The 26,630-nt window shown below is 41.1% G+C and overlaps 1 protein-coding gene across 1 annotated transcript; it reads left to right on the top strand.

Moving 5' to 3' along the window:
- Window positions 1-55: 55 nt before the first annotated feature.
- On the top strand, window positions 56-22,036 carry LOC311126703 (NLR family CARD domain-containing protein 3-like; the record flags this gene model as incomplete). Its single annotated transcript, XM_084200696.1, has 11 exons — window positions 56-162; window positions 2,409-2,597; window positions 9,030-9,146; window positions 9,378-9,462; window positions 9,592-9,820; window positions 10,283-12,041; window positions 12,335-12,489; window positions 17,689-18,089; window positions 20,662-20,741; window positions 21,029-21,075; window positions 21,450-22,036. Exons 2-11 carry the CDS (start codon window positions 2,425-2,427, stop codon window positions 22,034-22,036), a joined length of 3,633 nt encoding a protein of 1,210 aa, XP_084056822.1. The 5' UTR covers window positions 56-162; window positions 2,409-2,424.
- Between the last annotated feature and the right edge of the window lie 4,594 nt (window positions 22,037-26,630).

Below are 26,630 nucleotides of genomic sequence, written 5' to 3'. Positions count from 1 at the left end.
AGCAGGTGTTTACTGCCATCTAGTGGAAGATACCAATAAAACACTTTATTATCAGGAAGGGGAGACGGTTGAGCTGAAACAGAAAGTAAAGTTGTTCTTTTGAACAGGATCCATTTCGAGACGACAGCAGAAAACACTATATGGAGAGAACAAAAAAATAAAGTGAGTATTTCTAAGTATTTCTGAATAATAATCTATTCTAAAGGACAGAGCATGTGAATGAATACCTGGAATGAGATATTACTAGTTAGTAGAACTACTACTTGAGCTTAGTTGCTGACAGACAGCAGTTTTCAAAGTGTTATCACATGTTATCAGTCAAACGTCTGGTAAAGATGGTGGAGGAGCTTTTAAATGATAGGGTTTTATGTTTATCTCAGGGTTTCTCAATCCTTTTGTTCTTGTCTAGCATTTACACACCTGATTCAACTAATCATCAGATAATTTAAGACAGTTTAATATTTGAGGCATACAAATGAACATTCTCAAATTTAAACCTTTTTGATTTGTAGGCCTGTTTACAATTATTAAAGGGCTACAGTAATTCACATTTTGGAGGGAAAAAAGCACAGCTAAACCTGGTGGACATTTAATTTAATGACCAATGGAATGGTCTAAAACGTGCAACATCTGCCCACCCGGGGAGCCGGCCAATGGAAAACTAATTCACCCAGACACCATTATAACTTTATTTCCTTATTTGAAATTGAAAGTAACTTTGTAGCCTACGCAGTTACAAAATGTCTGTTCAAACTGTGGCGCATATGGAACATTAGAACAGTGGTGGAAAAAGTAAAGATACCTTAATAGAAAATGACTCAAGTAAAAGTGAAAGTCACTCAGTAAAATACTACTTGAGTAAAAGTCTAAAAGTATTTGATTTTAAATATACTTAAGTATCAAAAGTAAATGTAATTGCTAAAGTAAAGTAGGAATAATTACAATTAAAATTACTTATATGAAGCTAACCAGACGGCACAATTTTCTTGTTATTTTCATTTACGGATAGCCAGGGTCACATTCCAACACTCAGACATCATTTTAAAAAAGCATTTGTGTTTAGTGAGTCTGCCAGATCAGAGGCAGTAGGGATGTTCTGTTGATAAGTTGGAATTGGACCATTTTCTGAATGTAACAAGTACTTTTGGGTGTCAGGGAAAATGTATGGAGTAAAAAGTACATTATTTTCTTTATGAATGTAGTGAAGTAAAAGTAAAAGTTGTTAAAAATATAAATAGTAAAGTACAGATACCTAAAAAAAACTACCTAAGTAGTACTTTAAAGTATTTTAACTTAAGTACTTTACATCACTGCGTTAGAAGACAGATAAATGTGTTGATTTTGAAAGAAAGACGGGCAGATTCTGCTAGGTAGGCTACGAACTATTATAAAGTTAGGTCGTCATCACAGTAGGTTTGAGCTACAGTATGATGACTTACCAACCTGATGGTCTCCGTTGGAAATGTTGTAGACAGTGTTGTACACTCAGTGTATTAAAATATATGACATGAACAACAAATTATAAGCATATGCTTTACAGTATATACTCAGATACACAAACTACATCTGGTTTCAGATCTAGAAGATTCTCCTCTTCAATAGCAATATCATCAATTCTGACCAGTAACTTACCTGGGGTCAAAGGTCCCTGATTTATCACTAAAATGTATAGGATGATCCATAGAGATGTCACTCTTCATGGATAGATGACTGGGTACTGGAGAGACTGATCTCAGAGTTTGGTTGGAGATTCTGGAAAACATAATAAATGACCATGAAACTAAATGTTTAACTATATCAAAATTATATGTCAATAGATAAAATACATTACATAAAGCATTAAAATATATGCCATTACATAAATCAACAAACATGCAGCTCTAGCAGGGCAGGAATTTGACGAACTGACTTGTTGGAAAGGTGGCATCCTATGACGGTGCCACGTTGAAAGTCACATATGCATCATTTTTCAAAACATAGTGAACCTGGAGGCAAAAAGCGAACCCCACATTCTAACTAAATGTTGTTTATTAGCACTCCAATCTATCAATGGCATTTTCGGCACAATTTGGTGAAAGCCCCAAAGCGTTCAGAAAGCCTCTGATTCCCATCACTAGTGGACACCCCCATGAGTGTCTTTCAGAACCCCTCCTAAAACCACCTGTTTCGTTTTGGTTGTTGTTAATGACTCTTTGTTAGTTCCTTCTTCTGTTTGAGAGACAATGTTTTATTTCTTGTTGAGGAACGTAACAATGTTCATGTGATTAAATTAAATCACCCGACTGTTTGGATATGTCTGTTAGTAATTGTTTTATTTCTAAGAGATCATGAGTAAAAGAGAACAATTGACATTCTAGAATGAGTTGTCACTGTGTTCACCACAACCAACATGCTGCATCTCTGTTTAGGGGTCAGTGGTCTAAAATGAGTCTCTCTGGGGAGAGAGAGGAGGGGGTCCCTGCCTCTAAAATGAGTCTCTCTGGAGAGAGAGAGGAGGGGGTCCCTGCGTCTAAAATGAGTCTCTCTGGAGAGAGAGAGGAGGGGGGCCCTGCCTTTAAAATGAGTCTCTCTGGGGGACATGACACCAAAGCTAAGAGGTGAGATGACAATTTTATGAAGAATTTATTAATTTTATTTACAAAATAAATAGCTATTTTAAGATGAATGCACTTACTGTAAATCGCTCTGGATAAGAGCATCTGCTAAATCAGGAATTCTCAATCCGGGGTCAGTGGAGGTACTGCAGGGGTTCTGCAGCACCCTGACTGGACTCGTTGCAATGGAAGACATTTGATAGAATTTTCACGACACGACCACTTTGCCTACTCTTCATTATTGCCTAATATAATGGAATGCATTTTTTTTTTTACCAATTCTGATGGTTGTTACAAGCAGAATTTTGACAATATTACCATTATACCAACACACTCTTCACACCCGTTTAACAACTCTAAATAGCTTTGGCATCGTAGGCATCAGAGTCCCTTGTCAATAATGTTGCCTACAACTTTCATCGAACACATATTTCGCCCTAGATTCCTTCAATTGCCCAATTTATAGCCATGGCCAATTTATGATTAAATTTTTAACAACGTGATGTTGCGCTCCAAAGGAAAAATAACATGATGTAGGTAATTAAATAATCAAAAGAAAAACGTGTTTATTATACACTTAGAAAAGAAGGTTCCTTATAGAACCAAAAAGGCTTCTATAATTTCCTTAATATATGGAACCACTAAAAGTTACATATATTTTGGGGTTCAGTGAAGAAGAACCTCTAGAGTTCTGATCAACGAAAGGTGAATGTTTTGAGGATGTGAACCCAGCAGCCCTCCAGTGGTCAGATCAAGCCCGCCCATTTTTTCCAGCGCCCGGCCCGTGATTCGAACCAGCCACCTTTCTGCCATAGGTCCAACTCCTGCCACTGCTCCAACACCTTAGCCGCTGGGCGAAAACCTGAGTTTAGCTTCAGAAATAAGCATGAGTTAATCTGCCAAACCGAAGACAAAATGCTATGCATTCATTTATACCCATAAGAGTAAAATGTCTTAATTCTCAGCACTTATACGACCAATTTTCTACTCTGAGAAACTTTGTGGATATGGGCCCAGATCTCAAAATATTGTTATAAAAAAACTTTGAATGTTTGTTTTACATATAAAAAATAAATAAAAGAATATTACTAATGTAAGCCAGTATAAAGACTGGGTTTAGTTTATTGTGTGGCTCTGCTCATGTCCGCGTTCTGGAACTGTCCGCGTCCACGTACGGTTTGGCGCCAAGCATATTGTCCAGTTACGCGCAGAGTGGGCTAAGGTGATGTTGGGGAATAACGACGGAGTTCGTTACAGTGTTGAGACACCGAAGTTTATTGTTCAATTAGCTTTTTTGCGTAATGGTCAGGGACAGTATGAGTGTAGCCAGATCCTTTTCACTCGCTATCCTTGTTTCATCTTGTGTGGTTCACCGGATTCGTAATCCTCGAGGGACAGACGAACGACCTGCTAGTTAGCCAAGCTAGTCGGTACAGCTAGCTAAGCTAGCTACTCTACCAGCAGCATCCTAGTTATCCTAGCTACCACTACATCATCACCGGCTGCCTGCATTTCTTGTGGACCAATGGAGCTCCTTGGTTGTTTCTTCCACCTGTTAAATCCCGTAGAGGGCTTCTCCATCTCTCGTTGACGGATGTTGGCCTCTGTCCGGTTCTCCTCTCTTCACTAAATGGACGGTAACTTTAGTGTTTAACCCCTCTGTGTCCAAGGACTGAACTTTTTGAATATTATTTTCGGGGCGCCTCAAGTTACATTTTTTACAACGTTTACTTCTGATGAAATTAGTTCATTGCATCTGCCATGGAGCCCAGTTTCATAATATTACCTTCTGTACCTGGTTATGAAGTAATCGCGAAAAAACAGGCCTTATGTTTGGGCATTTTTCACCCTACCAGCTCCTATTAGTTCTATTGAGCTCCGTGACACCGACTCGCCTTCAGAACGTTCTATTCACAGCCCATTGTTCTGCGTCACAATGCCAGCTTCACTATTGTTATCAATGAGACCTTCCTGCGTTAACCCTGTAGGTTTACCTCAGGTAATTTATTATCAACAAGGTTACGGCTACTTGGTGAGCGTTAACCCTGTAGGTTTACTTCAGGTAACTTATTATTAACAAGGTTACGGCTACTTGGTGAGCGTTAACCCTGTAGGTTTACCTCAGGTAACTGATTATTAACAAGGTTACGGCTACTTGGTGAGCGTTAACCCTGTAGGTTTACCTCAGGTAACTTATTATTAACAAGGTTACGGCTACTTGGTGAGCGTTAACCCTGTAGGTTTACCTCAGGTAACTGATTATTAACAAGGTTACAGCTTGTGGTCGCTTATAGTGAGGTGAGACACAGTTTTAGAGGTGATGGCTGGCGAATAGCCATCAAACATTAAACATTTTCAGATCATGGTTAACCATATTTGTTTTAAGAAAAAAGTGTACAATCTAAACATTTACATTTACGTCATTTAACAGACGCTCTTATCCAGAGCGACTTACAAATAGGTGCATTCACCTTATAGCCAGTAGTACAACCACTTAACAATGTTTTTATTTTTTAAGGGGGGGGGTAGAAGGATTACTTTATCCTATCCCAGGTATTCCTTAAAGAGGTGGGGTTTCAAATGTCTCCGGAAGGTGGTGAGTGACTCCGCTGTCCTGGCGTCGTGAGGGAGCTTGTTCCACCATTGGGGTGCCAGAGCAGCGAACAGTTTTGACTGGGCTGAGCGGGAACTATGCTTCCGCAGAGGAAGGGGAGCCAGCAGGCCAGAGGTGGATGAACGCAATGCCCTCGTTTGGGTGTAGGGACTGATCAGAGCCTGAAGGTACGGAGGTGCCGTTCCCCTCACAGCTCCATAGGCAAGCACCATGGTCTTGTAACAGATGCGAGCTTCAACTGGAAGCCAGTGGAGTGTGCGGAGGAGCGGGGTCACGTGAGAGAACTTGGGAAGGTTGAACACCAGGCGGGCTGCGGCATTCTGGATGAGTTGTAGGGGTTTAATGGCACAGGCAGGGAGCCCAGCCAACAGTGAGTTGCAGTAATCCAGACGGGAGATGACAAGTGCCTGGATTAGGACCTGTGCCGCTTCCTGTGTAAGGCAGGGTCGTACTCTCCGAATGTTGTAGAGCATGAACCTACAGGATCGGGTCACCGCCTTGATGTTAGCAGAGAACGACAGGGTGTTGTCCAGGGTCACGTAAAGGCTCTTCGCACTCTGGGAGGAGGACACAACGGAGTTGTCAACCGTGATGGCGAGATCATGGAACGGGCAGTCCTTCCCCGGGAGGAAGAGCAGCTCCGTCTTGCCAAGGTTCAGCTTGAGGTGGTGTTCCGTCATCCATACTGATATGTCTGCCAGATATGCAGAGATGCGATTCGCCACCTGGTTGTCAGAAGGAGGAAAGGAGAAGATTAGTTGTGTATCGTCAGCGTAGCAATGATAGGAGAGGCCATGTGAGGATATGACAGAGCCAAGTGACTTGGTGTATAGCGAGAATAGGAGAGGGCCTAGAACTGAGCCCTGGGGGACACCAGTGGTGAGAGCATGTGGTGCGGAGACGGCTTCTCGCCACGCCACTTGATAGGAGCGACCGGTCAGGTAGGACGCAATCCAAGAGTGAGCAGCGCCGGAGATGCCCAGCTCGGAGAGGGTGGAGAGGAGGATCTGATGGTTCACAGTATCAAAGGCAGCAGACAGGTTTAGAAGGATAAGAGCAGAGGAGAGAGAGTTAGCTTTAGCAGTGCGGAGAGCCTCCGTGACACAGAGAAGAGCAGTCTCAATTGAATGACCAGTCTTGAAACCTGACTGGTTTGGATCAAGAAGGTCATTCTGAGAGAGATAGTAAGAGAGTTGGCTAGAGACGGCACGCTCAATAGTTTTGGAGAGAAAAGAAAGAAGGGATACTGGTCTGTAGTTGTTGACATCAGAGGGATCGAGTGTTGGTTTTTTGAGAAGGGGTGCAACTCTCGCTCTCTTGAAGACGGAAGGGACATAGCCAGCGGTCGAGGATGAGTTGATCAGCGAGGTGAGGTAGGGGAGAAGGTCACCGGAGATGGTCTGGAGAAGAGAGGAGGGGATAGGGTCAAGCGGGCAGGTTGTTGGGCGGCCTGCCGTCACAAGTCGCATGATTTTATCTGGAGAGAGAGGTGAGAAAGAAGTCAAAGCATAGGGTAGGGCAGTGTGAGCAGGACCAGCAGTGTCATTTGGCTTAACAAACGAGGATCGGATGTCGTCAACCTTTTTTTCAAAGTGGTTGACGAAGTCATCCACAGAGAGGGAGGAGGATTCAGCAGAGAGGAGAATGTGGCAAAGAGCTTCCTAGGGTTAGAGGCAGATGCTTGGAATTTAGAGTGGTAGAAAGTGGCCTTAGCAGCAGAAACAGATGAAGAAAATGTAGAGAGGAGGGAGTGAAAAGATGCCAGGTCCGCAGGGAGTCTAGTTTTCTTCCATCTCCGCTCAGCTGCCCGGAGCTCTGTTCTGTGAGCTCGCAATGAGTCATCAAGCCACGGAGCTGGAGGGGAGGACCAAGCCGGCCGGGAGTATAGGGGACATAGTGAGTCAAAGGATGCAGAAAGGGAGGAGAGGAGGGTTGAGGAGGCAGAATCAGGAGATTGGAGGATTGAGGACATAGAGAGTCAAAGGATTGAGCAGAGGGAAGAGATGATAGGATGGAAGAGGAGAGAGTAGCGGGAGAGAGAGAGCGAAGGTTGCGACGGAGCATTACCATCTGTGTAGGGGCAGAGTGAGTAGTGTTGGAGGAGAGCGAGAGAGAGAAGGATACAAAGTAGTGGTCAGAGACACAGAGGGGAGTTGCAGTGAGATTAGTAGAAGAACAGCATCTAGTAAAGATGAGGTCAAGCGTATTGCCTGCCTTGTGAGTAGGGGGGGACGGTGAGAGGGTGAGGTCAAAAGAGGAGAGGAGTGGAAAGAAGGAGGCAGAGAGAAATGAGTCAAATGTAGACGTAGGGAGGTTGAAATCCCCCAGAACTGTGAGGGGTGAGCCATCCTCAGGAAAGGAGCTTATCAAGGCGTCAAGCTCATTGATGAACTCTCCAAGGGAACCTGGAGGGCGATAGATGACAAGGATATTAAGCTTAAATGGGCTAGTGACTGTGACAGCATGGAATTCAAATGAGGAGATAGACAGATGGGTTAGGGAAAAAATTGAGAATGTCCACTTGGGAGATATGAGGATACCTGTGCCACCACCCCGCTGACCAGATGCTCTCGGGGTATGCGAGAACACATGGTCAGACGAGGAGAGAGCAGTAGGAGTAGCAGTCCCTGTCCTCTTTTTCAAGATGTGGCCGATTTAAACAGCCAGAATACATTTTTTAATTAAGAAATAACCATTTTTTTGACAACTTGTTGTTTCTAAGTGGCTGCTGGGTAATTTGATATGCATCGAACTCTTCGTTCGTAGGCATCAAATTGAGCGATTGCTGCACAGGTTCACTGAGTTGCAAACCAAATGGGTATAATGGGGTGATTGTTGTCTAATCTGGTGGTCTAGCGAATGGATTTGTAGATCTGACGCAATGCTTTTTCAGTCGTTCCTCTTGCGTTAGCAGTGCAGGAGTTTTCCTGTGAGGGGGAGTGGTGGTGTATCCAAGGAGAAAACTAAAACTGATCTTCTGAAATGTCATTCATGGTCTTATGCTGCCATCTATTGGAATTATTTAAGAACTGCAGTAGTACTGAATAAAGTATATCCTTACTAAAGTAGTAATTAATTAATTAGTTAATTTTACCACTTACAACCATAAAATAACCACTTATAGCATAACAAACGATGAAACTGACATAAACCAAAAACACCATACATTTAGTTAACTATATATATTTAAAAAACTATTTATTTAGATGGGTGACATTATCTGCCACTGTAGATAAAGAAGAGCTCTCCAGTAGGTGAACCAAAACATTCAAAGACCATTTTCTCAAAATTGAGGTTACAAGTTTATCATCTTTCAAAGCAGATTTACTTTCCCATTGTTCCTCAACTGTAGTGTATGATATACCTTTTTCTAGCTGAGTCTCTACTTTTATCCAATGTAAAAAACACAATTTCAAATTTTGCTACATAAGTTCGAGCCGGTCGGTCACATTTGACTGTGTAAAACCTAGCAGTACTAGTTATTTCTCTGATAGTGAGGTAGATATATATTATTACTGTGTAAAACCTAGCAGTACTACTTATTTCTCTGAGAGTGAGGCAGATATGTAGCATTTTGCAATAAAAAGATGATTATTTGTCTCTCTGAAATGAAACCATCAAGTGATAGATTTTAAACAAACACATTGAACAACCCCATGCCATGATTAGCTACTGAAAAATCATAATTTCTTTAAACAGTAAAAGCTAATTTACCAACATTTCTGAAAATGGATATATAGCGTTTTGGAATGAAACTCTTGTTTCTCCATCTGAGCTCAGAGTAGATGAGAGATGTAATGTTTGTCTCTGTTGTGTTGAAGCCCAATCAAGCAGGAGAGACCAGCCTCCCCTGTACCCAGCTGTGTGTCCATGAAGAGTGACTGGTCTATGGATGAACCTATAATGTTTAGAGAGGGAGACTTTTCTAGTGAACAAAGGTAAGAAGAACTCATGGGTCATGGTCAGTGAGTTAAACAACACTGTCTCTAGTCATTTCTCCTCTACCATTTTACCATTTATTTTTGTTGTTTTCATAATCCATAGGCTAATCATTTTTTCAATTTTCCACAATATTAAACAAACACAACATTCCGTGTGTGTGTGTGTGTGTGTGTGTGTGTGTGTGCACTCCCTGGATGAGGAGATGTAATCTCATGTTTTGTCTACAGAAACCAACAGGAGAGATCAGAGTCAGAGATTCTCAGTGGTCAGTCTTCCCAGAGTCATCAAACAGACCTGGCCTCCATATTCAGTGTATGTGGTCCTGTTATGTACATTTGTTTTAGTTTACCTCAAGTAAAGTTGATCTGTCAATCATTCATTAATGTGTTAATGAGAAAGCATTTAGTCTCTTGCTTAACTTATTTATTTGATTCATTTCAGTTGCTTGAAGAGAATATTATGACATTTGTGAAGAACGAGCTGAAGATGTTCAAGAGGATTCTTAGTCCAGAACTCCCAGAAGGCTTTGAGAGTCAGAAGCAGGATAAGGAAGTGATGGATGCTGAAGATGAGAAGCAGGAGAGCAGTGCCAGAGAGGGGGCTCTGAAGATCACACTGCATGTCCTGAGGAAAATGAACCAGAAGGAGCTTGCTGACACACTGGACAAAAGTAAGAGCTGTCTGCCTCATGTTGAATGCTGTTTTAGAACATTTAAAAGCTGTAGCTAAAATACAGCTAAAGTAGCTGTGTAACTCAATGATATTGTAGCAGCCTTAACACAACACCTAGTGACCTCATCAAGTAGCAGCAGGGATGTGTTGTGTTGATTAATTTAGAGAGAGAGAGAGAGAGAGAGAGAGAGAGAGAGAGAGAGAGAGAGAGAGAGAGAGAGAGAGAACATTAATGATATCATCAGAAATTCAGAATAATATAATAATAATAATAATAATAATAATAATAATAATAATAATATAATTATTCACTCCAGTGTGTAATGCATTATGAAAACATTTACAGATTTATACACTCAGTTAAGGGAATAAATTATTAAAATGTACAACTTTATAACACAGTCCAACAATACTGTAGTCATTAAATCAGACGTAATATTAATATCCTTTCTTCATTCAGATGAACTTGCTGTGATTTGCCAATGTGAACTCAAATCTAATCTAAAGAAGAAGTTCCAATGTGTATTTGAGGGGATCGCTAAACAAGGAAACCCAACACTTCTCAATAAGATCTACACAGAGCTCTACATCACAGAGGGTGGAACAGGAGAGGTCAACAATGAACATGAGCTGAGACAGATTGAGACAACAACCAGGAAGCAAGCAAGACCAGAGTCTGCAATCAAATGTAATGACATCTTCAAACCCTTAACTGGACAAGACAAACCTATCAGGACTGTGCTGACAAAGGGAGTCGCTGGCATTGGAAAAACAGTCTCTGTGCAGAAGTTCATTCTTGACTGGGCTGAAGGAAAAGCAAATCAGGATGTCCAATTTGTATTTTCATTCCCTTTTCGGGAGCTGAATTTGATGAACGGGGAAAAACACACTTTGATTAAACTTCTCAATCACTTCTCAATGGAAACCAAAGAATCAAGGATCTCCAACTACGACAAGTACAAAGTTCTGTTAATCTTTGATGGTCTGGATGAGTGCCGACTGCCCCTAGACTTCCAGATGAACAAGATCTGTTGTGACGTCACAGAGTCAAGCTCAGTGGATGTTCTGCTGACAAACCTCATCAAGGGAAATCTGCTTCCCTCTGCTCTCCTCTGGATAACTACCCGACCTGCAGCAGCCAATAAGATCCCTTCAGGGTGTGTTGACCAGGTGACAGAGGTACGAGGGTTCAATGACCCACAGAAGGAGGAGTACTTCAGGAAGAGATTCAGTGATGAGGACCTGGCCAGCAGAATCATCTCACACATAAAGACATCAAGGAGCCTCCACATCATGTGCCACATTCCAGTCTTCTGTTGGATTTCTGCAACAGTCCTTGAAAACATGTTGAGTGCAGACAAGACAGAAGAGATGCCCAAGACTCTGACTGAGATGTACTCACACCTTGTGGTGTTTCATACCAAACAGAAGAATGAAAAGTATCTTGGGAAAGAAGAGACAGGTCCACACTGGAATAAAGAGAGCATTCTGTCACTGGGAAAACTGGCTTTTCAACAGCTTGTGAAGGGCAATCTGATTTTCTATGAAGAGGACATGAAAGAGGCTGGCATTGATGTCAATGAAGCCTCAGTGTACTCAGGATTGTGCACACAGCTCTTTAAAGAGGAATGTGTGCTTTACCAGGACAAGGTGTACTGCTTCGTGCATCTGAGCATTCAGGAGTTTCTGGCTGCTGTATATGTGTTCCTCTCATTCATCAACAACAATGAGAATCTAATGGCCGAACCGCAAGTTACTGAAGTTACTGTCTACAAGAGTGCTGTGGATAAAGCCTTACAAAGTGAGACAGGAAACCTGGACCTCTTCCTCCGCTTCCTTCTGGGCCTCTCACTGGAGTCCAATCAGAAGCACTTACGAGGTCTACTGACAAAGACAAGAAGCAGCTCACAGAGCCATGAAGAAACAGTCAAGTACATCAAGGAGAAGATCAGGGAGAATCCCTCTCCAGAAAGGTGCATCAATCTGTTCCACTGTCTGAATGAACTGAATGACCATTCTCTAGTGGAGGAGATCCAAAGCTACCTGAGATCAGGAAGTCTCTCAGAAGTCAAACTGTCACCTGCACAGTGGTCAGCTCTGGTCTTTGTGTTGCTGACTTCAGAAAAGGAGCTGGATGTGTTTGACCTGAAGAAATACTCCAGATCAGAGGAAGGTCTTCTGAGGCTGCTGCCAGTGGTCAAAGCCTCCAGAGCTGCTCTGTGAGTACATAAAATGACATTTAAGTACTAATCATCAGGAAGAAATATTCAGTTTAGAGAAATATATGTATTATAATATGTATATAATGTATAATATTAAATTGAAAAACTTACTGAATCAGTGCATTGGTGTTCACATTAGTATAACAATATGACCATGCAATTCTAGGAGACGGAAGATGAATCTATATGTTGTTTAAGAGAATAAACCAAATGCATCTGCCATTGACCTTCTACACTACTGGTGTTAAATTAACAGTGTGTTTGTGAAATCATGATGATCTCTCTGTCAGGCTGTCAGGCTGTGGAGTCACAGAGGAAGGCTGTGCTTCTCTGGTCTCAGCTCTGAAGTCAAACCCCTCACACCTGAGAGAGCTGGATCTGAGTAACAATGACCTGAAGGAATCAGGAGTGAAGCTGCTCTCTGATGGACTGGGGAATGCCCACTGTAAACTGGAGACTCTGAGGTCAGTATTCCTGTAGTTGGTCAACAAGTGATAACTGTTCACCAGATCCACATGTGTTTACCAGGCACACATAGTCCACACCATATGTGTTTGGACAGTGATGCTTACAGTTTTACATTTGGTGCTATGCTCCAGCATTTTGGATTTGAGATATAATGTTTCATATTAGGCAACAGTACAGAATGTCACCTTTTATTTGAAGGTAATGGTGAGAGGTTAGCATGTTTTGTTGTAGCCTCTGTAACTTTCTCACCCGTTATTATTCATGATTCATTCATGATCCTTCTCAATCATGGCATCATCAGGATTACTTTAGTAGTGTTTAGAAACATGTTATCTACTCACTTAGAAAGAAAATGACTCAACACCAACCAATAGCAGTGTGGTTTTAATATGATTTGACTCTTTGCAGGCTGTCAGGCTGTCTAGTCACAGAGGAAGGCTTTGCTTCTCTGGTCTCAGCTCTGAAGTCAAACCCCTCACATCTGAGAGAGCTGGACCTGAATAACAATGACCTGAAGGATTCAGGAGTGAAGCTGTTCTCTGATGGACTGGGGAATCCCCACTGTAAACTGGAGACTCTGAGGTCAGTATTCCTGTATCACTCAATGAACACACACACACTGGACACACACACACAGGACACAAACACACAGGACACACACACACACACACACACTGGACACACACACACACACACACACACACACACACACACACTGGACAGACACACACAAACTGAACTCACACACACTGGACACACACACACACACACACATATTTATTTAGTAGTGTTTAGAAACATGTTATCTACTGTTAATACTGATACATTAATTAATTTATATACAGTACCAGTCAAAAGTTTGGACACACCTACTCATTCAAGGGTTTTTCTTTATTTTTACAATTTTTAAATTGTAAAATAATAGTGAAGACATTAAAACTATGAAATAACACATATGAAATCATGTAGTAACCAAAAAAGTGTTAAACAAATGAAAATATATTTTATATTTGACATTTTTCAAATAGCCACCCTTTGCCTTGATGACAGCTTTGCCCACTCTTGGCATTCTCTCAACCAACTTCACCTGGAATGCTTTTCCAACAGTCTTGAAGGAGTTCCCACATATACTGAGAACTTGTTGGCTGCTTTTCCTTCACTCTGCGGTCCGACTCATCCCAAACCATCTCAATTGGGTTGAGGTCGGGGGATTGTGGAGACCAGGTCATCTGATGCAGCACTCCATCACTCTCCTTCTTGGTAAAATAGCCCTTACACAGCCTGGAGGTGTGTTTGGTCATTGTCCTGTTGAAAAACAAATGATAGTTCCACGATGCCCAAACCAGATGGGATGGCGTATCGCTGCAGAATGCTGTGGTAGCCATGCTGGTTAAGTGTGGTTAAATTCTAAATAAATCACAGACAGTGTCACCAGCAAAGCTCCCCCACACCATCACACCATCACACCTCCTCCTCCATGCTTTACGGTGGGAAATACACATGCAGAGATCATCCGTTCACCCACACCGCGTCTCACAAAGACACGGCGGTTGGAACCAAAAATCTCAAATTTGGACTCCAGACCAAAGGACAAATGTCCACAGGTCTAATGTCCATTGCTCGTGTTTGTTGGCCCAAGCAAGTCTCTTCTTCTTATTGGTGTATTTTAGTAGTGATTTATTTGAGGCAATTCGACCTTGAAGGCCTGATTCACACAGTCCCCTCTGAACAGTTGATGTTGAGATGTGTCTGTGACTTGAACTCTGTGATGCATTTATTTGGGCTGCAATTTCTGAGGCTGGTAACTCTAATGAACTTATCCTCTGCAGCAGAGGTAACTCTGGGTCTTCCATTCCTGTGGCGGTCCTCATGAGAGCCAGTTTCATCATAGCGCTTGATGTTTTTTACGACTGCACTTGAAGAATCTTTCAAAGTTGTTGAAATGTTCTGTATTGACTGGCCGTCATGTCTTAAAGTAATGATGGACTGTCATTTCTCTTTGCTTATTTGAGCTGTTCTTGCCATTATATTGACTTGGTCTTTTACCAAATAGGGCTATCTTCTGTATACCCCCCTATCTTGTCACAACACAACTGATTGGCTCAAACACATTAAGAAGGAAAGAAATTCCACAAATTACCTTTTAAGAAGGCACACCTGTTAATTGAAATGCATTCCAGGTGACTACCTCATGAAGCTGGTTGAGAGAATGCCAAGAGTGTGCAAAGCTGTCATCAAGGCAAAGGGCGGCTATTTGAAGAATCTCAAATATAAAATATATTTTGATTAATTTAACACTTTTTTGGTTACTACATGATTCCATATGTGTTATTTCATAGTTTTGATGTCTTCACTATTATTCTACAATGTAGAAAATAGTAAAAATAAAGAAAAACCCTTGAATGAGTTGGTGTGTTTAAACTTTTGACTGGTACTGTATATATACATATATGAATAGATATGGCAGGTTTCAGGACACTGAAATAATATATTTTCACACCAAAGAATAGCAGTGTGGTTTTAATATGATTTTACTCTTTGCAGGCTGTCAGGCTGTCTATTCACAGAGGAAGGCTGTGCTTATCTGGTCTCAGCTCTGAAGTCAAACCCCTCACACCTGAGAGAGCTGGATCTGAGTAACAATGACCTGAAGGATTCAGGAGTGAAACTGCTCTCTGATGGACTGGGGAATCCCCACTGTAAACTGGAGACTCTGAGGTCAGTATTCCTGTAGTTGGTCAACAAGTGATAACTGCTCACCAGATCCACATGTGTTTACCAGGCACACATAGTCCACACCATATGTGTTTGGACAGTGAAGCTTACAGTTAAAAATTTGGTGCTATGCCCCACCATGTTGGATTTCAGATATAATGTTTCATATTAGGCAACAGTACAGAATGTCTCCTTTTATTTAAAGGTATTCATATATATATATATATATATATATATATATATATATATATATATATACATATATTTTACCGTTTAGAAATGAAAGCACTTTATGTATCTTGTTCTCCCATATATATATATATATATATATATATATATATATATATATATATATATATACATATTCACTTATATTGTATTAAAGTAGTCATAAGTTTAGTATTTGGTCCCATATTCCTTACCTGCAGTGATTATATCAAGCTTGTGATTCTACAAACTTGTTGAATACATTTGCAGTTTGTCTTGGTTGTGTTTTAGATTATGTTTTTACCAATAGTAACTGAATGGTGAATAATGTCCTGCCATTTTGGAGTCACTTCACTTGTATTGTCAGTAAGAATAGAAGATGTTTCTGAACACTTCTACATTCATGTGGATGCTACCATGATTATGAATAATCATGAATGAATCGTGAATGATGATGAATGAGAAAGTTACAGAGGAATAAGGATCATACCCCCTCTGTTGGTAATGGTGAGAGGTTAGCATGTTTTGTTGTAGCCTCTGTAACTTTCTCACTCATTATTATTCATGATTCATTCATGATTTTTCTTAATCATAGCATCATCAGGATTAATTTAGTAGTGTTTAGAAACATGTTATCTACTCACTTAGACAGAAAATTACTCCAGTCATCATCCACCATTCAGTTACTATCGGGCAAAACATAACCCAAAACACAACCAAAACAAACTGCAAATGCAACCAACGAGTTTGGGACCAAATACTAAACTTTTGACTACTTTAATACACTCTGAGTGAATTTATCAAAATACGTATGACTTCTTCAAAAGTGGGGGACTAGATACATAAAGTGCTTTCATTTCTAAATGGTGAAACAGATATGTATTCAAATACCCTCAAATAAAAGGTGACATTATATACTGTCACCTCATATGAAACATTTGATCTCAAATCCAAAATGCTGGAGTATAGAGCCACATTTAAAATGTTAGCTTCACTGTCAAAATAGATATGGTGTGGACTGTATACTCAATACAATCTACCGTCATTTTCGGACTATAAGCCGCGCCTTTTTCCCCATTTTTCGACCCCTGCGGCTTATATAACGGTGCGGCTAATCTATGGATTTTTACAGCTAACGGCCACTAGAAGACCTCCTAAATCTATGGATTTTACAGGTTACAGTCCACCAACTTTAACTCTATGGGCTCTATGACCGGTCCGCGCCCCCCACCTTTAAGCGGTGGGCTCCAGCAGGAAAAGCTGGAGGCCGGAAAAGAGTGAGACAGGTAGCGCGCAAAAGTAAAAGTGGAACCGAGAGTGGTACGAGAGACAGAACGAGAGACAGAACGAGAGCAAGACAGACAGACATTACGAGAGCGAGACAGTTTGTGCAAAGGAAGTTTTCATGCACAAACCCTCATTATGGAAAACAAACGTAGAAATGCATATGATGCAGCTTTTAAGTTAAAGGCAGTCAATCTGGCTGTAAAAGAAGGAAATAGAGCTGCTGCACGTAGCCTTGACATCAATGAGTCAATGGTGAGACGTTGGAGACGCCAGCGGGAAGAACTGTCTCAATGCAAAAAGTCAAAAAAAGCTTTCAGAAGTAATAAAAGCAGATGGCCCGAGCTTGAAGACTTTCTTGAAGATTGGGTGAACACACAGAGAGCAGACGGCCGAGGTGTTTCCACCGTGCAGATCCGACTGAAAGCTGAAGTCGCCACCGAAATGAAAATTGAAAATTTTAGAGGTGGACCATCCTGGTGTTTCAGATTTATGAGACGAAAGTGACTCTCCATCAGGGCGCGGACGACTGTGTGTCAGCAACTCCCTCCCGACTACCAGGAAAAAATAGCAAACTTCGGCGAATTCACACAAAAAATGATAGAGGAATATTCCATCGGACCGGACCAGAACATAAATATGGATGAAGTGCCTTTGACGTTTGACCTGCCTCTCACTAGGACTGTTAACAAGAAAGGTGAATCGTCCATCACGTTGAGAACCACTGGCCACGAGAGAACGCATTTCACTTGTGTTCTTGGCTGCACAGCATCTGGATTAAAGCTTCCGCCAATGGTGATTTTTAAGCAGATTAAAATGCCAAAATAAAAGATCCTGAACGGCATCTCCTTTAAAGTCAACAAGATGGATGATGGAAAGTGTAATGAATGAGTGGCTGAATGAGTGGCTGAATGAGTGGCTGAATGAGTGCTGCATCAAGCGACCTGGAGGATTCTTTCGCCCAAAAAAGCTTTGATCGTTTTGGACAGCATGAGGGCCCATATAACGGATTATGTGAAAGCAGCCATCAAGAGCACAAACTCGATTCCAGCTGTGATTCCTGGGGGCACAATGAAGCATCTGCAGCCACTCGACATCAGTGTCAATCGTGCGTTCAAAGTGGCACTACGCGTTCAGTGGGAGGCGTGGATGACTAGCGGCGATAAATCATTCACCAAAACTGGTCGCATGCGAAAAGCAACTTTCGCTCAAGTTTGCGAGTGGATCCTGATAGCGTGGAGGAGTGTCAAAACATCCACGATCATTAACGGGTTCCGAAAGGCTGGACTGCTGCGTGATGAAGAGGAGGACGCCGCCACAGCTGAGGCCCTTCAGAGGCTTTTCGATTCCGACAGTGACGAAGAGGAGTTCGTTGGTTTTGAGAGCGTCAATGAAGGAGAGAGGAGAGTGGCTGACGAAGCCACCCTGAGCCTGTTCATTTTCCGACACTGAAGATGAGGACTTTGGTGGTTTTAGTACGCAGGAAGAAGACGGAGATGAGGTTTAATGACTTGACTTTTCTGGTTACAGCCGTGTACTGCAACTTAGCCTAAAAGATGAAGACAAGGATTAATTACTTTTCTGGTAGGCTGATTACCGTATATTTTAAGCAGCCGTGTTGCTGCAACTTTAGGTTTACGCGCTTACTGTCGTGTTACAGGCACTTTATTTTGCACTTTAAAAAAAATACATTTAATTTAGCCATTGATATTGCCTCGTCAAACGCTGTAAGCTTTGTTTTTTGTTATGGTAATACTGTAGGCTATAATGTAGATAAATATTCAAAGATGTGCACACTTTTTCAAGGTTTTTCAAAAATAACCAAAGTTAAGTGGTTAAATTATTGTGACGCTATTAACTAATTTTGCTGGAATACATTATGCAAATATGCAACTTGTTTGTTGAAATGTTAATAAATGGGAGCTTCCTCAAGCAGCCATCTCTTTCCCGACAATCCCCTCTGTGCACGAACCCTTACATATGGTAATTAAACATTTAAACACCTGCGGCTTATAGTCCAGTGCAGTTTATATATGTACACATCATTCAATTTAGCTGCTGCGGCTTATACTCCTGTGCGCCTTATATTGCGGAAAATACGGTAAATCTGATACCTCACTGTCTGTCTTTTGACTGATACTGCTTTTTAAACTGCTCTGGTCAGTCTACTCAAATATTCGTACTATACATGTTTCTCTCTACAAGCAATATTATGATCATTTCTAATAATGATACATTCATTTATGAATGGATATGGTGGGTTTCAGGACACTGATATATCTGAATATGTTGTAAAAATATACTGCCACAATTTTCACCACCAAAGAATAGCAGTGTGGTTTTAATATGATTTGACTCTTTGCAGGCTGTCACGCTGTCTATTCACAGAGGAAGGCTGTGCTTCTCTGGTCTCAGCTCTGAGTTCAAACCCCTCACACCTGAGAGAGCTGGATCTGAGTAACAATGACCTGAAGGATTCAGGAGTGAAGCTGCTCTCTGCTGGACTGGGGAATCCCCACTGTAAACTGGAGACTCTGAGGTCAGTATTCCTGTAGTTGGTCAACAAGTGATAACTGTTCACCAGATCCACATGTGTTTACCAGGCACACATAGTCCACACCATATGTGTTTGGACAGTGAAGCTTACAGTTTTACATTTGGTGCTATGCTCCAGCATTTTGGATTTGAGATATAATGTTTCAGATTAGGCAACAGTACAGAATGTCACCTTTTATTTTAGGTTTTTCATACATATCTGTTTTTCCGTTTAGATAGGAAAGCATTTTATGTGTCTAGTTCTCCCATTTGAAGAAGTCGTAATTATTTGGACAAATTCATTTAGTCATACGTTTAGTATTTGGTCCCATATTCCTTACCCACAGTGATTACATCAAGCTTGTGATTCTACAAACTTGTTGAATACATTTGCAGTTTGTCTTGGTTGTGTTTTGGATGATGTTTTTCCCAATAGTAACTGAATGGTGAATAATGTCCTGTCATTTTGGAGTCACTTCACTTGTATTGTCAGTAAGAATAGAATATGTTTCTGAACACTTCTACATTCATGTGGACGGTACCATGATTATGAATAATCATGAATGAATCATGAATGATGATGAATGAGAAAGTTACAGAGGAACAAGGATGATACCCCCTCTGTTATTGGTAATGGTGAGAGGTTAGTATGTTTTGTTGTAGCCTCTGTAACTTTCTCACTCATTATGATTCATGATTCATTCATGATCTTTCTCAATCATGGCAGTCACAGGCTTGATTTAGTCATTGCATTCAAAGAATATGGGACCAAATACTAAACTTTTGACTACTTTAATACACTATAAGTGAATTGGTCAGAATACTTATGACTTCTTCAAATAGGGGGACTTGATACATAAAGGGCTTTTATTTTTCTAAATGGTGAAACAGATATGTATTAAAATACCCTCAAATAAAAGGTGACATTATATACTGTCACCTCATATAAAACATTTAATCTCAAATCCAAAATGCTGGAGTATAGAGCCACATTTAAAATGTCAGTTTCACTGTCAAAATAGATATGGTGTGGACTGTATACTCAATACAATCTAAATCTGATACCTCACTGTCTGTCTTTTGACTCATACTGCTTTTTAAACTGCTCTGGTCAGTCTACTCAAATATTTGTCATATGCATTTTTCTATCTACAAGCAATATTATGATAATTTCTAATAATGATACATTCGTTTATGAATATATATGGCAGGTTTCAGGACACTGATATATCTGAATATGTTGAAAATATACTGCCACTATTTTCACCACCAAAGAATAGCAGTGTGGTTTTAATATGATTTGACTCTTTGCAGGCTGTCAGGCTGTCTAGTCACAGAGGAAGGCTGTGCTTCTCTGATCTCAGCTCTGAGGTCAAACCCCTCACACCTGAGAGAGCTGGACCTGAGCTACAATCACCCAGGAGACTCAGGAGTCAGACTGCTCTCTGCTGGACTGGAGGATCCACACTGCAGACTGGAGAAACTCAAGTATATAGAGGGTTTATGTCAATGTTCATATCAGACATGTTGGAGTTATCAGGCTAGTTAAGACAAACATTCTGACCACCACTTGGACTAAGTGATATAAAGACTGTGTGTGTATGTGTGTGTGTGTGTGTGTGTGTGTGTGTGTGTGTGTGTGTGTGTGTGTGTGTGTGTGTGTGTGTGTGTGTGTGTGTGTGTGTGTGTGTGTGTGTGTGTGTGTGTGTGTGTGTGTGTGTGTGAGTTCAGGTGTATCCCTCAATGACTGTCTGTTCTTCTGCTTACCGCTACAGTGTGGAACATGTTGGAGAGAACACAATGAAACCTGGACTTAGAAAATGTGAGTGTTGACTGCTGTGAAGAATATGACTAAGAATAAGTCTTAATTCAAGTGAAGTCAAAGTCAAAGACCACCATCATTACTTACTTGGTCATATTAAATATCAGCTGTAGTTCTACAGAAGCACAAATCAGGAACACCAAAGTTTACAAAGAGTTGCTTTGTCAATGTGTGTGTCTGTGTGTATGTGTGTGGCGTGTTCCTGTTACATTAGAAATGTGTGTATGTGTTCATGCATGCATACAGGTGTGAGTGAGTGTGTATCCAGTGTGTTTGTGTGTGTGTGTGTGTGTGTGTTCAGGATGTGTGTGTTTGTGTGTGTGTGTTCAGGATGATGATGATTTCTAATATTGTGTCTGGTTTCATCCCATCAGATGTCTGTGATCTCACACTGGACCCAAACACAGTAAACAGACTCCTCTCTCTGTCTGAGGAGAACAGAAAGGTGACATGTAGGAGGGGTCTGAAGCAGCTGTATCCTGATCACCCAGAGAGATTTGTGAGCTGTAGACAGGTGCTGTGTAGAGAGGGTCTGACTGGGCGCTGTTACTGGGAGGTAGAGTGGAGTGGGAGAGGGTCTGGTATAGGAGTGACATATAAAGGAATCAGCAGGAAAGGATGGGGTGATGACTGTGGGTTTGGATACAATGACAAGTCCTGGTGTCTGTTCTGCTCTGACAACCGTTACTCTGCCAGGCACAATAATAAGTCCACTACCATAGACGTCCCCTCCTCCAGCTCCCACAGAGTAGGAGTGTATCTGGACTGGCCAGCCGGCACTCTGTCCTTCTACAGAGTCTCCTCTGACACACTGACCCACCTGAACACATTCCACTCCACATTCACTGAGCCCCTCTATCCAGGGTTTAGGGTTGATGATGTTGACTCCCTTGGTGACCATTGGGGTTTGGGGTCCTCAATGTCCCTGTGTCATCACACTGAACACAAACACACACGCTGAACACGCACACACACACACACACACACACACACACACACAAACAAACACACACACACTGGACACACACGCATACATTGAACACACACAAACAGACACACTAGACACACACACACACACACACACACACACACACACTGAACACACAAACTGGACACACACGCACACACACACTAGACACACACACACACACACACTGAACACACACAAACACTGGACACACACACACACACACACACACACACACACACACACACAGCACATAACTTTGTCCAAGTGTGTGTGTGTGTGTATATGTGTGTGTGTGTGTGTGTGTGTGTGTGTGTGTGTGTGTGTGTGTGTGTGTGTGTGTGTGTGTGTGTGTGTGTTTGTGTGTCCAGTTTGTGTGTGTGTGTGTGTGTGTGTCAAACACATTGGGAACAAACACACACTGATCACACAGGCACTGGATACACACACACACACACACACACACACACTAGACACACACACACACCACTGAACACACACAAACACTGGACACACACACTGGACACACACACACACACACACACACAGGACACACACACACACACACCAAGGACACACACACACACAAACACTGGGCTCACACACACTGAACACACACACACACACACTGGACACACACACACACTGCACACACACACACTGGATACACACCCACACACTGGACACACACACACACACACTGGACACACACACACACTGGACACACACACACACACACACACCAAGGACACACACACTGGACACACACACACACACACACACTGGACACACACACACTGGACACACACACACACACACACTGGACACAAACACACACACACTGGACACACACACACACACTGGACACACACAAACACACACACACACACACACACACTGGACACACACTGGACACACACACACTGGAAACACACACTCACACACTGAACACACACACACACACACACACTGGACACACACACACGTACACACACTCACACACTGAACACACACACACACTGGACACACACACACACACACACACACTGGACACATTTCCATGTGTAGGATTTTGATGAAAGGAAATCCCATATAGCCTTGTGGACAGGACTTTGCTATGGCATCTTCTGTTTGGGTGTCTCAGGTCAGGTCTGAGTCATGATCAGAATGTGTCTCTGTGTCTATTTCCAGCCCTGTCATTTCTACCTGTCCTGATCTAGTGTTTCACCCCTGACCTCCTTACACCGTCTCACTGTCCATGTCTGCTTTTAGCTCCCACCTCTACTTCACTGTGTTATAATGGACCTTATGCTTGTTATGTCACCTCTGTAACCAGTTATCAAACATACTGACCTTTCTGACCCTATCCCATGGCCCTACTTTCTACAACTGAACATTTAAATTCCTCTATGAGTTTTGTTTAGTATCCATTTACTTATCTATGTATTTGTTGTATATTGGGGATGTGCTGCAGAGCATCATGGGGGTTTGTATGTGTTGAGATGATCACGTTCCAGATAAATGGTTGAACTGATTCCTGTCTCCCGTCTCATCATTATTGAATTGTTATACAGACGTGGTTATGAAACCCACGAGACATAACAAAAGATTGGCGATGAGTAAGTCTGAATCTACAGGAACTATTCTGTCTGGAAGAAGTGGGTTTTTACAACTGTTTAAATCTGATATTTTCTGTGGTACAGAATAGGCTAATGTTAGCACAGTGTATTGCTAGCAGAGGCAAGTGCATAGTCGAGCTAGCTAAGAAAGAGCGTTAACCAGTGGTGTAAAGTACTTAAGTAAAAATACTTTAAAGTACTACTTAAGTAATTTTTTTTGGTATCTGTACTTGACTTTACTATTTATATTTTGGACTATTTTTACTTTTACTTCACTACATTCCTAAAGAAAATAATGTACTTTTTATTCCATACATTTTCCCTGACACCCAAAAGTCAAAAGTACTCGTTACATTTTGAATGCTTAGCAGGACAGAAAATGGTCCAATTCACACACTTATCAAGAGAACATCCCTACTGCCTCTGATCTGGCAGACTCACTAAACACAAATGCTTTGTTTGTAAATTGTCTGAGTGTTGGAGTTTGCCTCTGGCTGAACGTACATTTTAAAAACAAGAAAATTGTCTGGTTTGCTTTATGTAAGGAATTTGAAATTATTTATACTAGTACTTTAACGTTTGATACTTTAGTATATTTTAGCAATTACATTTACTTTTGATACTTAAGTACATTTAAAACCAAATACTTTTAGACTTTTACTCAAGTAGTATTTTACTGGGTGACTTTCACTTTTAGTTGAGTCATTTTCTGTGAAGGTATCTTTACTTTTACTCAAGTATGACAATTGGGTACTTTTTCCACCACTGGAGTTAACATCGTCATGGACGGCAGAAAAGGACTCGAGACGGACATCGGAGCGGGAAAACAACGTGATTAAAAAATAGGAATATACAGTGATTAAAGGAAAGGACATTTATTCAACTGTGAAGACAAACCTTTTAATTAAAACTGCTAAATGAGCGAACTTAGGAGGAAACGTCAGTGAGTGAAGTGAATGAAGATCACGTGACTGAGGAAAATATTGCTTTGGTTGAGGACAATATTGAAGTGAGTGACAATCAGAAGCTTATTGAGAAATGAACAATTATTGGAATTGTTGGAAACATTGGACAGTTTGATAAAAGTATTGAGCACTGGAGCTCATATACAGAACAGTTTGAATATTTTGTTCTTGTAAATGACATGGATGAGGACAACATTGTGCCGACATGTTTTAGTGTAATGGGGCCAAAGACATTTAATTTACTAGGCAGCCTGCTACAGCCAGTCAGAACAGGTAATAAGACGTATGGGGATATTGTGGAGATACTTAAAGGACATTTTTCACCAGAACCACTAGTTAATGCTGAAAGGTTCAGGTTCCACAGGAGACATCAGGAAGAGGGAGAATCAGTAACAATGTTTGCTGCTGCATTAAAGAAACTATCAGAACACTGAGTTTAATGCTGTTCTAAATGACATCATTAGAGACAGACTAGTATGTGGACTACGGAGTGAAGCTACACAAAAGAGACTGTTGACTGAAAGTCATCTGACCTTGGCAAAGGACATTGAAATCAGTGTGTCCATGGAACTAGCTGCTAAAGAGGCTCACCAGTTGAGTTCATCAGGAACTTAGTGGGTTCATCTAACAATCCTAATCATCAGCTGATACATTTTAATCTCATACACAGGGTAAACCTTCCACCTAGAAAACATCATTTAATAGAAATCACAACCGCTCCTCTGTGTGATCTATGTAATCAAGGTGCCTTGGACTCCTTTAATCATATGTACTGGGAGTGACCAGGGGACATGTTTTGGAAAGAGGTATCCTCATACCTTGTTCCCCCAAACTGTTATTACTGGCTGTATAACTAGTTTCCATAATATACTGATATATATTTTAACAGTATTGTGTCTCTAGCTGTATAACCATTCCTGCTGCTATTTGTTCTGATATATATTTTAACAGTATTGTGTTTCTAGCTGTATAACCATTCCTGCTGCTATTTGTTCTGATATACACTACCGTTCAAAAGTTTGGGGTCACTTTGAAATGTCCTTGTTTTCGAAAGAAAAGCAAATTTTTTGTCCATTAAAATAACATCAAATTGATCAGAAATACAGTGTAGACATTGTTCATGTTGTAAATGGCTATTGTAGCTGGAAACTGCTGATTTTTAATGGAATATCTACATAGGCGTGCAGAGGCCCATTATCAGCAACCATCAGTCCTGTGTTCCAATGGCACGTTGTGTTTGCTAATCCAAGTTGATCATTTTAAAAGAATAATTGATCATTAGAAAACCCATTTGCAATTATGTTAGCACAGCTGAAAACTGTTGTGCTGATTAAAGAAGCAATAAAACTGGCCTCCTTGAGACTAGTTGAGTATCTGGATCATCAGCAATTGTGGGTTCGATTACAGCCTCAAAATGGCCAGAAACAAAGAACTTTCTTCTAAAACTCGTCAGTCTTGTTCTGAGAAATGAAGTCTATTCCACGTTCTGTTTCAGCTCAGCCGTCTCCCCATCCTGATAATTAAGTGTTTTATTGGTATCTTCCACTAGATGGCAGTAAACACCTGCTGTAACTAGACTACGACTATGTGTTCGGTTTCATACATGCAGTTTCCCAGAGGAGGAGTGCTGATCTAGGATCAGGTCCCCCCTGTCCATCTAATCTGTTTCATTATGATCTAAAAGGAAAAACTGATCCCAGATCAGTACTCCTACTCTTTATGAATACTGTCACAGGTGACTCCTCAAGATGAGGCTCATGATTTATAAGTTATATTCTTTAAGAATCAATTAGTATCATTAATTGAACTGCTTTGCCATGAACAGATCTGTGAGGTCTTAACTTAAAGGTACTATATAAACCATATGGTTATTTAAATTTATTACTATTGTATTACTCTTTATATTAACTTAGCTACTGACTTGTTCTATTGTTGTTGTCAAGAGGTTAACCTGCTAGTCAGCATTTCATTGCACTGTTAACTCCATGTATATGACAAATAAAC

The sequence above is a fragment of the Coregonus lavaretus genome (assembly GCF_964263955.1).
Source record: "Coregonus lavaretus genome assembly, contig: HAP1_SCAFFOLD_1068, whole genome shotgun sequence".
NCBI classification, from domain to species: Eukaryota; Metazoa; Chordata; class Actinopteri; order Salmoniformes; family Salmonidae; genus Coregonus; species Coregonus lavaretus.
This window is presented reverse-complemented; position numbering and strand designations above follow the sequence as displayed.